Source organism: Opisthorchis viverrini (assembly GCF_000715545.1).
Source record: "Opisthorchis viverrini unplaced genomic scaffold opera_v5_101, whole genome shotgun sequence".
Classification (NCBI taxonomy): domain Eukaryota; kingdom Metazoa; phylum Platyhelminthes; class Trematoda; order Opisthorchiida; family Opisthorchiidae; genus Opisthorchis; species Opisthorchis viverrini.
In genome coordinates this window covers 274,216-288,390 of record NW_008751757.1, presented here as the reverse complement: position 1 = coordinate 288,390, position 14,175 = coordinate 274,216, and the positions used below count along the sequence as shown (strand labels likewise).

The window sequence follows — 14,175 nt, the reverse complement described above, 5'->3', positions numbered from 1 at the left end:
TCAGCCACTGGTGAACGAATGGCATCGTTCGCTAAGGGTCAGTAAATTCCCGGGTTCGAATCTCCCAAGAGACTTGCCGAAGGCGTACTACTGATGGATCTTAACAGCTGTAGAGTGCTCTCGTTTTTAAAAACTATAGATTGGCTTCAAATTTCGACTACTGTGCCACTAATCAAATTCCACACGCGACTCAGTATTAGGAAAAACTAGTACGGCCCTGTGGTAAGGTTAGCATTTTTCTGTCTGTCAAAACACAAATGAAGATAATGCAGTCTCCCTCCTAATAAAAACAGAATGAGCCCGGTTACGCAATCACGTCACTACCTGAGTCGACTGCGAATAGATTTTGCGCTCATTGAGTTGTTAGGAAGCCGTCTGTTGATTGATCGGAAATGCGAATGGAAGATTCATTTTCACATGTTGTTGGTTGGAGAGGGGGCGAGANCGAGAGGGTGTTACAGATGAACGATATATATATATATATATATATATATATGTTTGGAGAGACAAATGCTTTCAACCTCTGCTTGTGCAAACGCACGCCCCTTGACTGTTCAAATACTCAAGTGGCATGCAAACAAGGAGGCAGGGCAATCGAACGAAAGGTGGGGAAAACAATTGATCTTCTGTTTACACTGTCATCCCAGCTCATATCTTAGTCCATAGACAGACGGTCATTCCATAACTAACTCCAATGTGTGGCTCCTTTCGAAGATACTGTCTCAGTTGTCGACCGAGAAGGGCGCACAAACACACAACTGACATCAGCCTTCGACGCCCACTATCACCAAGATGACAACTATCACCAACCCTCTGTTTATTTTTCGTTGAGCTGGTTGCAACCAGCTGTAATCACTTCCCGTAGGCTGACTGTTCTCATCCACCTGACGATCGTTTGCCCAGTTCAAAGTGGGCAGAGGCAGAGAAGTGGCCAACCCTTGACCTGGGGTATGAAGGAGATCACGAAACGCTTGGGTGCTGTCGGTGCTACTCGCCTTCCAGGATGGGGACCGCGTGATCCTCACTGTGCCTGGTGGGAGACACTACAAGATATGGCTGCCAATCGATGTCAGTGGCGTTCTTGTTGTCAGTTTCCATCCAGATTGCCTGAGTGAATGTCAGGAGGTGTATGTACCCCGGAATGGTCGTATTAAGCTAGCACTAAGTCCCTCCCCCGTCCACCTTTAGTCTTTTTTTACAACAAGGCTTTCAAATAAGTCATGGTTGTAGGGCAGTGAAGCATCGGTGTTGAACACTGATGTCATGCTATCGATGATGATACCATCACTCTGTTACAGCTCCGTAACCAGCACTCTCATAAATGAATTGAATATATCAAGTTCTCACTTATAGTGTATGTAAACACTGCTGCCACAATAGCTGTATCAACCAAGCCGAATTGAAGTGTGCTGGAAGGCGGTTTCAACTGCGTTTAGTGGGAGCAGTCAGAGAAAAAAACATTTGAGTCGCGAATCTGTTGGGATGGGTCACCTACCAAGTGTGACCTCTGTTGCTTCGGTACTTTGCCCTAGGTCAGGTGAAAAAACAACAAAGTATCGACGAACACCACCGCGGTATCGACCGAATTCCATGGTTAAATTGTTCAACTGTAGCACTTTCTCGGTACCTAACTGCCATGCCACCAGAAGGAAGCACGAGGGATGGGATACTGTGCCAGGTTGCCCAAGCCTGAACAGAGGAAGTCGAGAGACAGACACGTCGGGTTCGAACCACGGATCTTCCGGTCGGTAAATTCGCGCTCTAATCACTGATTCATCGCGTCCATGGATAGGCCAGTGTCCAACCAGTTATGATGGTGGTGAGAATAGAGAATCAGGCCCGCACCAAACTCATGTCTACGAGACAACATGCGATTACCAACCGGTAATCATATGCATACAATTCCGAAAGATATCCAGTAAATAAAAAAAACATCATAAGTTTCACGGTGGATACACGAAGTGAATGGTGTGGAAGAGGCGAGTGCCCCACCGTTTTATCATCGACGTGCGTATCCAAGAGGCGAGAAACCGACCGGAGCATAGCCACCACGCTACTCAAAGGAAGCACGATGGCTGAAGTACTGTCAGATTGTCCAAAACCACCAGGATGCCACGGTTAGGTTCGAACCATTGAGCAATCTGGGGCTCAGGCACACACACACACACAGCCCGGTTATACACAGGATATATTTGGTTAGTGAACAGTAATCATCAAGAGTTAACAAAATACAACCCGGAAAAGGAAACTGTTGCATGGGATGGGGTGCTGCACAGCCAAAGGTGATAATGGAAAAATACTATTGGGGCGAGGGGTGGGTGGGCGGGTGGAGTGGAGAACAAAACTCAAATACATTCTATCGCAGCGGACACAACAGGTGTTCGCTGGCGAAAAGCACAGCCCCATTACTGTAATCTAGAAACATCTGGAAACAGCCGAAGAAAAATAATTTAACACAGACGCACGCACCGGCACAATAAGGCGGTGGGGGGGCTCAAGCCTATCACATAAGCACACCAGAGAACGAGAGAAAACGAAACGCACACACGCGTGCGCGCGCAGAGAAAACAAAACGAACACAAAGCCAAAAACCTAGAAGTCAAGAGGCACAGTCTGTTGAGGGTTAGTGTAGAGTACTGGTCTTGTGAATAGCAATCACAGTAACGAATGTAGCGCAAAGGATACCGGATGTCCTCGGGTCGAAGTCGAGTGCGATGGTCAACGAAAAATCCTATGGACTGATGATGGTCGAGAATGTTGCGAAATGCGTCTGTTGCGCGAAAGGCTGCAGCACCAAGTACGGCAAGGTCTGTTAGGACATCCAGGTTGTTGGAGAAGGGGGTTTCCTCGATTAGGTTTCTGTGTGTGTGTGAGAGAGAGAGTGGGGGACAGATTTGCATAGATACTGATGGCGGCGGCGTGGTGCAAAACACATTGAATAGGATAGAAACACGCGTGTTAGATGGACATTTGTACTCAGTGAACAGATAGAAAAGCGTTTTTGGGATCCAGCTTGAGTTAACAGATGTTAACCTCGTACTTCGGTAACGGGATGGGAAAATGAGTGGGTCTCTAAACCAAGCAATACCACCTTGTTTTGGAACAGGCGTGTTACAGGTAAATCACGAGTTCCTGAGTGGCGTACAGAAAAGTGAAGTAAAGCTTTCACTTCTGGCTGTCTTGATGTGACCACCATGATCGATGAAGTAACTGAATGAGGGAACATGACTGATGATGATCACTGAGATGAATTGTCTCGGCTGAATTCGTGCAAATGAGACTCTCAAGTCTACTTATCATGTTGCATACATTCAATCGGTTTGTTCTTTGTTAGTTCCTGTTAGGTGTGCTCAAAGAATCGGGGCGTTTAATTATACTGGACGGCTGTGCTGGATACTTATGGGAATGGGTCCCTGGTGAATACAGGGACCTCTCAACAAGGAAAGGGGAGGAACAATCTCATGGAGGAGTTTACTGGGAGGGCGTGAAATGTGTCCTCGAGCCATAACCAAAAAGGAAAACTGTTCCGATTCCCCTAACAGTTGACTCACTCCCCACCTTCGTGAGTTGACTACCATTTCCGAAGCTAAAGACCTAATATTTGTGTTTATTTTTTCACCCACCGCGTTTGCAAATTGGCCAAGCCCCGAATGGTTTTGTTCAGCTCGGCAAAGCACCGGTGTCATGACCCTTTTGGCATGCTTGTGTGTGTGTGTGTGTGTGTTCATCTGCTCTTATTCCTTCTTTCGTCGAGCCATTTTAACTTGTCCTAAAGTGACGCATCCGGGTATTCACACAACTAATCGCAAACAGGAGGTTGAGAATGAGCAAACCGGCAACTCACACCGTCAAGTTTTGGCCGGAGGGGTGCATGGATCAAAACTGCGCTGCTTTGGTCGCCTGTTAGACCTGCAAACTTGTTCCTGATCCCAAAAAAACGAATAATTGAGACCCGTAAAGGGTACTGTGGACTACGAACGCCAACTTTTCGTGTTCATGTTCGAAAACGTTGAGCTTCACGAATGGTTTACAAACCCTTCGGCAACGACCGAGGAGGTACATTCAATGGTCCTGTGAGCAACTGACTGCCGGGATCGCCCTGGCCGCGAGTGACTCAAGAATTCCTGTATCAGACACTTGACAATTGCTCGGACCACATTATGCCATAAGCACAGCGGAGTTACCAAATCTTCTGAATCGGAATGGATTTGACCGATAATTTAGGCAGGCAAGCGCACAGTGCCTTTGGTTGAAACTGCACATCGATCGAAGACAATGAGACGACGTAAGCAACACAAAGATTAAAGAGCTTCCAGGAAATGCCGTCGTATTTGTTGTAAGGAGAAGTCATCGTGACGAGTGTGTTATTTAGCCACGAAGACACAGGTCTGAAACGATCAGGGTAACGGGGGCTGAAACTGCCTATGCAGGTTCGTCGATATTCATCAGTAACGAATATGCGACAGCACTGGATAGTCAGGAGAACGGATAATTGTGTCCAACCTTCATGGAGGCTGTCGGTTGAAAGGACTAGGGACTGTGTGTATAAAATTAACTGCAACGATTGCGCTAAGGTTCATATAGAGCAAACTGCCAGGGAATTGCACATCAGAATTGGTGAACATAAAAGAAGGATGCAGAAGAATACCAAACGCTGGCCAAAGACTCAGCGATGGCGGTACACGCCTTAGACACGGGACACAGAATAGATCTGGAGAATGTGGAAATTTCAAGACGGGGACTGCGGCTGATAGCCGAGACGACGGAAATTACTAAGCATCACAGCGTGAATAGAATCGAGGGCGTGGAGCTAGCGAGCGTGTGGAAAGCGATCTTAGCTAAACCGAGTTGACACGTGACGGTGTGGTTGTCAATCCACGTATGAGCATTAGAAAAAACCGGGTGGTGGAGACTCCAACCCGAACAAAGGTCACAGCATCCCTCCTACACAACTATCTTAGCACTAGCTTACCCACACAGACTGACGGAAGGTTTAAACGAACTTCACGAGGGACCATCAAATGAACCGAACCAGAAGAACTAGACCCTAGGCTGGACCCAAACACATGTAGGTTTCCCCATCGACCCAACACTTGTTCAATCACTCTAACACACTAAAATCCCTCGGCCGACACCCAACAGAGATTTAGCTTGCCTCAGCTGATTGGTTCTCCTTCCGCCTTAAATCTCGACCAACCTCGGAACCTAGTCACTTGGCCTGACGAAGCTTTTGTGTCAAAAGCGAAACGCCGTCCAGCAATAAATCTACCGATTGTCACCAAACTTTTCCGAAAACGAATTAAGTTTCTTTATCCAAGTACAAAAGCTCGTGACGCTTTTTTTTCAGTGCGCCTGTGACGAGGAACCACCTTGTTGAGGAGGAATAATGGGACCTCCGAAAGGTGTTCTCCTTAGGGGTGTGAAATCCGAAAACGGTTGTTTCCTGCTCTTCCATATCCAGTCAACACGTGATTGAAGGATGAATGGCGCTAAATCCTGACTACATGTGAATTAGTCACTGCCGCTCGTGGCCGAACAGTTCAAACTACCAGCCAGGAGGTCGCGGGTCCGAAACTCCCTGCCGAGTTTTCGTGAGATGCGCACTGTTGACGATTTCCACTGAGAATGAAACAGCTGAACACAGCACTTGTCGGCTTCCCTTACAGGACGAAATCTCCATTGAAAATTCCAAACTCTCCTCACAAGGCGAATAAACTAGGATGGCTGTTCGCCTCACGTTGAAGAGGAATGAGCCGACACTTATCTGGTAGCTGTTGTATCCGCCCAGATAGGGGCTATCCATTACAAATGACTCTCCGAGGCTGTCAATGAAGTCAAAGTGACTACTGATGACTGACCATAAGCTGGCGTAATTCGTACGTTTTCACGCTTCAGAGTTCTTGTTTGATTTGCGTATTCTTCCAGTTGCCGCGACCTATCAGAGCTCTTAGCTATAGGATGTGCCGGTGGAGATTTGTCCTGCAAGCGAATTCCATCTTGGACAAAAAGCTGAGAAGCACTGTTGTTTCATGGGCGAGATGGCTCAAGTGGTTAGAGCGCGAATTCACTGATCGGAAGGTTCGTGGTTCGACCCCGACCTCTGCCTCTCGACTTCCCCTGTCTAGGCTTGGGCAACCTGACAGTATCCCAGCCCTCGTGCTTTATTTGGGTGGCATGGCAGCTAGGCACCGAAAGGGCACTACAGCTGAACGATTATTATTTCTTATCACTGTTGTTTCATTCCGATTGAGAAACATCGCCATTCGGCATCTGGTGAACCTCTAGGCTAGTAGGCCAATTGCACATAGACAGGATTTGGCACCAAGCACCCTTGAATCAGAGTATATGACACGAAATTGACGTTCAAAGTACAGCGATCCTGCAACCAACCACGTTTAGCGACATCTTGTTGCATCTGATACAGAAGTGAGCGTCCACAATAATCATAAATTGGTTGGCCGACAAACACTCATATCGGTAGCCCAATATATTCAAATCCGCTCTACCAGTTTTCAATGGTGAGCTGTACTCGTGTCGTACGGTTACTAGAACCTTGTACAAGGCGTCCACCTTTACCATTCCAGATCGATGGGATGACTGGATGCCTTCTGGAAAGGAGATTTCGGTATGCAAGTCACCAATTGTTAACTAGGCGGCACGATCAATCGATAAATCAAATTCTTGCAACGAAATTTACTGAACTAAGGAATGTGCGGGGTGGCGCTGATACTCAGTTTTGTTCTAACTAATGGCGGCAGGGTGAATGCGTGACCTGGAGAAGCAGGTGTGCACATTTGCTATGAATAAAAGAGACGTATTGATGATGCTTTGTGTGACTACGCAACTGCATCAGCTGTCCCATCAGAATGGTCTGCCTTATGCCACCTTGGTGTAGGGACGAAATTTCATGAGGCGAGGTGAGTCGGTTTCAGAAATGATTTCTAGTGAGAGGCTGCCTAATCCACAGAGAGAACAAGTTGTCTCTAGTCGGTTCTGACGTCAGTGATACAAATGTTTGATTGTCCGCCGAGCGAATAACACGTGCCCAAAACATTGCAGATGTTTCATCAAATTCGGAGAAACATCCGAAGTCGAGAACGTCCACGACGTCCTGTGTATCGCCTTCACGTAAAAGAAAGTCGTTCAGCTGTAGCATCCTTTCGGTGCCTAGCTGTCATGCCACCCAAAAATTCCACGATGGGTGGGATACTTCTAGGTTGCCCAAGTCCACACAGGGGAATTTGCGAAGCAGAGGTCGGGTTCGAACAACAGACATCCCGGTCAGTAAATTCGCGCTTTAGCCACTGAGCCATCTCGCCTTGTTGTGAACATTAAAAGGCTGTGACACGTTGGACGGACGGGATTATCTTCGCCATCCAACAGTCATGACTAAGATGCGCTTGGACCATTCCCCGCAAGCACATGTTGCTTTACAGAACTTACGAACCCCCTTTTCATAAGATGAAAAAACTACCTGAACACAGCCTAGATTTCCCAGATCAGGCGGTGACATCTTTCGTACCAAAACACGAGAGTAAACTTTGCATGTGTATTCAACTTACCCGAAAGTTCTTCTTCGTAGTGCGATTCTCACTGCCTTTTCTTGTACGGGCACACTGACGAGGAATCGACCGATGAATTTACCAACATCTCCTTGAGCACGGATAAGTGATCCGTGTTATTGTTGAAGGCAGTGAAGGCGGCCGTGGTGGTCAGTGGTGCCATTGGATATTCTTTGGCCAATAGCTCCTCGGCCCACTGAGGGATGGGGAGATCGCAGTAGCGGATATGTAGTTCCTCGGCAACTTGATCGATAATCTCCAGTGCCTATTCAGATCAGAGAGGACACTGAATCAACAAGGTATCATCATTGTGTCTGGAAAAGTCCTACTATTGTTGAAATCCTGACCGGATACAGTTTCAGGAGAGACGACAGCAAGTTGTTGCTCCGACCATAAATAGTAACAGAGGGTGATAGTTTCAACTTACGCTCGGAAGTGATCCGCTCAGATCTATCGGAAACGTTCCAATTGTGTAACTAGGTTTGGGTAACGTTCGTCTACATGGGGGTCGGTCGGCTCGTTTACCCTCACACCCAAGCGTACTCAATCGGATTTCGGGCTGCTTGCCAAAGCGCAACCTCGGCATAATGACAGCAAGCCCACCACACGATCGTTCCATGTTGACAACAGCTCAGCAGTCAGTTCCCACAGGGTATAGCCATACACACACAGAGAGAGTATTTGCTCCTAAACCTACGATTAACAATAGTATTCGATTACCGATAGGTTGACATGCTATCCCAAATACCGATTTAGCAGTGTGCGTGCAGACTGGCATCTCTATTGTCACAGAATAACGGAAATCGGTCAGACAAAGGCACTAAAGCAATTTCGCTCACCATCTTAAGCAAAGGGAATCAAGTAATGGGCTATGCGTGCAGGTTAGGGGAATTCAAGCAGCTTAGTCCACTATAATATCACAGAACAGAGATCAGCTGTGCAGGAAAGTATCTAAGCCCTAGGACAATCGTTGCATTCCCTATAGCATGTAATAGAGTAATCTGTTCAGTAGCTGAAATGCTCATCGCATACTACTTGCAGTAGGTCTAAGTAGTACTAAGTGTGAGAAGGCTCAGTGATTAGAGTGCGGATTTACTGTCTGTGGTTCTAACCCAACTGTGCCTCTCGACTTCCCCTGTCTAGGCTTAGGCAAGCTGGCAGTATCCGAGCCCTCATGCTTCCTTCTGGTGGAATGGCGGTTAGGCATCGAAAGGGTGCTACAGCTGAGGTGATACTAAAATTGACAACGCATGAGGTACGCGGTTTCCACTCGACGATATCTCTGATATCGTTTAGTGGACCGCCTGTCTCAGTTTCACTTATCTTTCTCCTAATTTTAAGGTCTTGTTTCCAAGGGTCTCATGGCAACAGAAGCTGGGTGGAGATTTGGCACAGAGACGCGTCCACGCCTGGAAATCAGAACATGATTGCACTGTGAAGGTGATCTGGGCAACACTGCGCTGAAAAGACGCCCGTGCGACTCCAAAATATTCCGTTCCGTTTTGCCTGAAAACCCGTGGGAAAAGATCACCAGACTCTCCCAACGAACATGGACTTCGAAGGATGAGCCTCCGCTGCTCACAGAGGCTGGATCTCACAACTATACAAGAAAAAGCCCGTACTATCGCTTGATACACATGTCCCTTGAGATTCAGAGATTGACCGCTTGTCACCACACGTATCTCGAATTAGCGACTCGAGTCTTAGAGATTCGTGCATTGACTTCATCTGTCACACTACGACTGGAACTTACAGAAACTTCTACAATAAGTAAAGCGTCGCATAACCTTCAGTGCCTCTTGTTTGATTGTAAATGGCACCTTCAGTGATTGCATGTCGATACAAAGACCGTACCAAAGGACGGGACGAGTTTAGTCAATTCATCCAAAGATAACTGTGGCTTCCTCAAAAATGGAATGATGTCGTTTGCATATTCCAGATTATTAGGAGAACCAGCTCCGATTACACAACTACGAATGGAATTACTCGTTTTCGTTGAGACAGATTTAATTGGTTGTTCTACACCGACCCTCGTATCGCTTTTTGGCCCACCTAGAACTTTCCACGTGAGCCATATGAACAGCTCGTTTTCGGCTGCACACATTTGTAAGCGTCAGTGTTCAGTAGATCAGCTGATTTGCACGTTCATTGGCTTTCTTGTTTGGCTAAACGCATCAGGCTATCAAGCGTTGCCAGTTGAAAAGCATAGAAATCATTTAGATCGTTTAGCTGTAGCACCCTTTCGGTACCTAACTGCCATGCCACCGGAAGGAAGCACGAGGGCTGAGATACCGCCAGGTTGCCCAAGCCCAGACAGAGGAAGTCGGAAAGTAATGGTCGGGTTCGAAGCACGGACCTCCCGGTCAGTAGATTCGCGCTCTAACCACTAAACCATCAAGTGTATCTAGTCAAGTAAAGGTCTTTCCGCCGGGTGACCAAGAACAATACCGACCGCTGTAGAGCCTGTCGTAGCGGCCTATGGATTACCAGAGGCGAGTAAATGGAAGCTCAACGATTCCGTAGTGAAGCTTGAATTCTTACTTCTGATGCACAGCACACATTAATTTCAGACGAGTAAGTGTGAGTGCGAACATTAAAAGCGGCCAGAAAAACCCAGCATCGACGCTTGAGACTGTTGGCGCCGGCTGACCCGCAACTGTCGCCACCAGTGAAGTCATCAGTCCTAAAGGATGGTCCTACAAGGAATGTTATCAATGAAGTGAAATGAAAAAGTGCATTGAAGAGAAAGGAAGGCATCAGGAATCGATTGTTTCATCTACTCGCCCTGCAGCAACTGGGGCAACCCAGCCGATTTGGTATGACACTATTTTTAGTTGTCCAAACCATGGCTGTACGCGAAGTGGAATTCTGCCAGGGCACCAAAACCTCGGCGAGAGGACGACCAGGGTTTTGAAGCAAAGTCTTTGGCTCAAATGTCTGACCGCCACATAGCGATGTAGGGCGGGGATTGTCGGTGCATTGCATTTTTTAGGGAACGAGTCACCACACGTGTTCCGACTCCCAAACTGGAGGACCGGGAAACTGTGTAGGTCAGACGTGTAACAGTTGACCAATCCGGTGCGAGTGTCACATGGACGATGCCCCCGTTTAGCTAAACACGTCACCACCGTCACACCACAGTGGTGGATTACACCTTCTTCAGCACATGGATGTCTAACAAGTACTCGGACCGGATGGAATCCAATCGCCTCTAGCAACATCATGCACCATGTCACCATACATGGGTATCGTTCCAGATGACTGGAAAGTGGTTGCCATCAAACCTTTCCACGATGCTGCGAATTGCGTACCGCCATGCCTCACATCAGTCGTGGACAAACTGATGGAACAATGGATTAGGTGGATGATTATGATGGCAACGTGGTGAACAAAAACAGACCCCGCGGAGCAGTTCATGCGTTCTCGTAGCCACCATGCAATCCGGAGGAATCGCGGGAGCTGAGATACTGCTGTTTTGCCCAAGTCTAGACAGAGGCAGTCGAGATGAAGAGGTTGGGTTCGAACCGAAGATCTTCCGGTCAGTAAGTTCGCACCCTAACCGTTGAACTATCTCTTGCTGATAGAGTTTAGCAAGGAATTTGATCGGCAGTACTAATGAGGACGCTTGAGGCATATGCCTCCCTACCGAGCCGAGGACCAATGACTTTCTGGAACGCCGAAGTTTTCAAGTGAGGGTCAGTGAAACTCTGTCACGCTTTCGGGCCTCTACTGTCCAATGTTTATGTCAGTAGGCCACAGTCGCTTCTGTCCGACTGATTACTTTCTGCTGACGACCTAATAAGTTGGGGAACACTCCAGGAATCAGAGGACTTTGTTGCTTTACAAAAGGACTTGAGTACCGTTCAACGGCTCTTTGGCAAAATCAATCTGCCACTATCGGTAAGATGCATGCCGGATGAAAGAAGGTGCACCATATTAGGACAGGCCGTCCCACAAGAGACCGTGGCTAAGAAAGTGTGCTTGGATTCGCTACGGTCTCGGACCATACCAAGCGTCACGTCGCCTGATGCTATTGCGTTTTTAGCCATAAGAAGAACCCGCTAGCCGGAACTCGCAGTCGGTGCCGGAGAACTTTACCACATTCGTAAGATCAACGGTTTACAGGCCTGACTACTGTTCGGTGACATGAGCGAGAATCTCCGAACAAAACGACCGGTCACGCTTGAAATCAATCTTCCACAATCGGTAGGATGCATGTCCGATGATAGAAGGTGCATCTCATTAGGACAGGTCGTCCCACAAGAGACCGTGGTTAGGAAAGTGTGTTTGGATCCGCTACGTCTCGGACCATACCAAGCGTCAACGTCGCCTGATGCTATTGCGTTTTTAGCCATAAGAAGAACCCGCTAGCCGGAACTCGCAGTCGGTGCCGGAGAACTTTACCACATTCGTAAGATCAACGGTTTACAGGCCTGACTACTGTTCGGTGACATGAGCGAGAATCTCCGAACAAAACGACCGGTCACGCTTAGGATACAGACACTGTGGAACCGTAATTGTAGACGAACATGGATGGATGCCGTTTCCACCTTCAAAGTGGTATGTCTTCAACTATTTCCCGTCTGTCTGCCACGTTCTTCAACTGAACTAACAGGAAGTTCACAATGACAAGAAAAGACGCGTCCTACACAGACTGCCGTCGTATACTGTCTTCACTCTAATAGTGGGATAAATTGCCACGAAAGATTCAAACAGAGCCAACGATAGCTGATCACATCAGCGATGAATGGTCGATCATCTGTGGAAGCATCGTGAACCGGCCGATTCCCAATCGCTCAACCAGTGGATTCCACAGGACGTCAGCTTCTGCTCTCCTAATACCTGAACCTGAACCCACTGCCCGAGGATTTCTCCAGGCTTCGAAGTCACTGATGCTTATATGAGTCAGAACAGCGACATCGTCTTTACAGCCGAATTCCGGGGTACGCAGCAGATATCAACATCCGCGTGGTGTGACATCCGGACATGTCAGTTCGAACAGATTTTCCCAGTAAAGGAGAAATCGCCACGACCACCACAAGTTCAAAGAAAATAGGTTCAATTGTTGAAGTCAAAAGTTGTTCGGCTTTATAAATGGAGTGAAATGGCTTGAATTCTTCTGAATACCCCCTGCCTAGCGTATTTCGGCCATTTGCTCCGACATAAACGTAGACAGCGATAGAAGGAAAGCCGGCTGTTGCAGGGAGGGGGGAGGGGGAGGGACAGAAGAAAATTTAGCGCAAACCCTTACTACTTCAGCCGGATCTTTTGGGGATTCAAGAAAAGCTCAAGAAAAGCGTATGGTTTGGAACAATGTTTGAAACGGAACGAAACAAAGCTGATGACTTTTCTCTCCCCAGTTGAGGCATCATATTGTCGTGGCATGCAAGCCTATACTACTGTCCTGTTTGAATCACAGAAGGGTGATTTTAAACGGGCACAAAGCCTACGCGTATGCGTTAAACTCCACTGCTATAAGCAGCTGGTAGATTTGAGTTACTGGTCGAAGGCGATGCGACTGCGGACGGAAGGGGTCACTGTGTTGCTTTAGGTCTGTCTCCTCGTGAGACAAACAACCTATCGCGTTAAAACACCCTTTTTCATGAGGTAGGTCGATTTCCCAATTAGGGAAAACACAACGGAGCTTAAAACGTTGTGAAACCATTGGATTCCGGTAACAGGAAGTGAAACAGGTACCATGAAACGGCACGCCGCTACTGACAAGGGTGCCGATCGATTGTCCTGAACGAAATACCGTATGCGTCTAGTTTGTGAGGTGAGCAAGTACACACCGGTTTTGTTGTTGTTGCTGCACTTGGAACACACAAGAAGCAGTTTCATGATTTGCGGTGCTTTCCTTCTGTGACTGAATGGCTACACATAAGCAAGACAGTGTGCTGCTGCTGTTGTCATGTTCGTACCGGTGAACAACCCGGAGGAGCAAAGTGCTCTGAATTCGGATGCCTGCCAGACCGTACTGAGAAAGCAACAAATACGAAAAGCACATCATTGGGCTCCAACAAACAAGGCTCGCTAATCAAAGTTTGACCGTAGAGATGCAGTTTGGAGCATAGGCCAAGGGAAATCAACTGGCATGAAACGCGTGTTTCGCCTCAGTGGATAACATCGTGGATGACCGGCTTTTGAAATCCTTCTTGGATGATTTGTAAATGGCTGTCACGAAAGTGTGTGTGTGTGTGTGTACTTGTTGCTTCTCGAATAAGGGCTTAAAAAATATTGTTGGGAGTTTCTTTGTGCACAAGCCCTTTCAGTGAGGTTGTTCAATGAACCGGACCTTGAATTCACAGTGTGTAACCATGCAGTGTTCATCCATAGCTCTATTAAGGGCTTCGAGTGATCGTTTTCGGGTTCTTTGGTCGACGGCACGGCTGAAAAGTGTGACGTTGTTGGATTTGGTCCAAAGATCTCAGGCGCCATCGTACTCAAACATTTTGCCGTTTGACCCCACTGCGTAGATAACGTGCGAATCATTGAACACACAAACAGATACAACAATTCATGGCCGCCAGCCCAACTCATCGACTTCCAAGCTGTTGTTCCTTGACAGGGAGGCAAGATGGACCAAGTGGTTAGAGCGCGAATTTATTTACTG

At 47.5% G+C, this 14,175-nt stretch overlaps 1 protein-coding gene across 1 annotated transcript in view; it reads right to left on the bottom strand.

The window, feature by feature from the left end:
• Positions 1-1,885: 1,885 nt before the first annotated feature.
• T265_05389 (hypothetical protein) overlaps positions 1,886-14,175 on the bottom strand; it is a gene marked incomplete at both ends in the record, with an annotated part of 46,505 nt that continues 34,215 nt past the window's right edge. The window contains 2 exons of the mRNA XM_009170387.1: positions 1,886-2,859; positions 7,563-7,827. Of these exons, the coding sequence (XP_009168651.1) occupies positions 7,591-7,827 (237 nt within the window). The remainder of the gene's footprint in view (positions 2,860-7,562; positions 7,828-14,175) is intronic.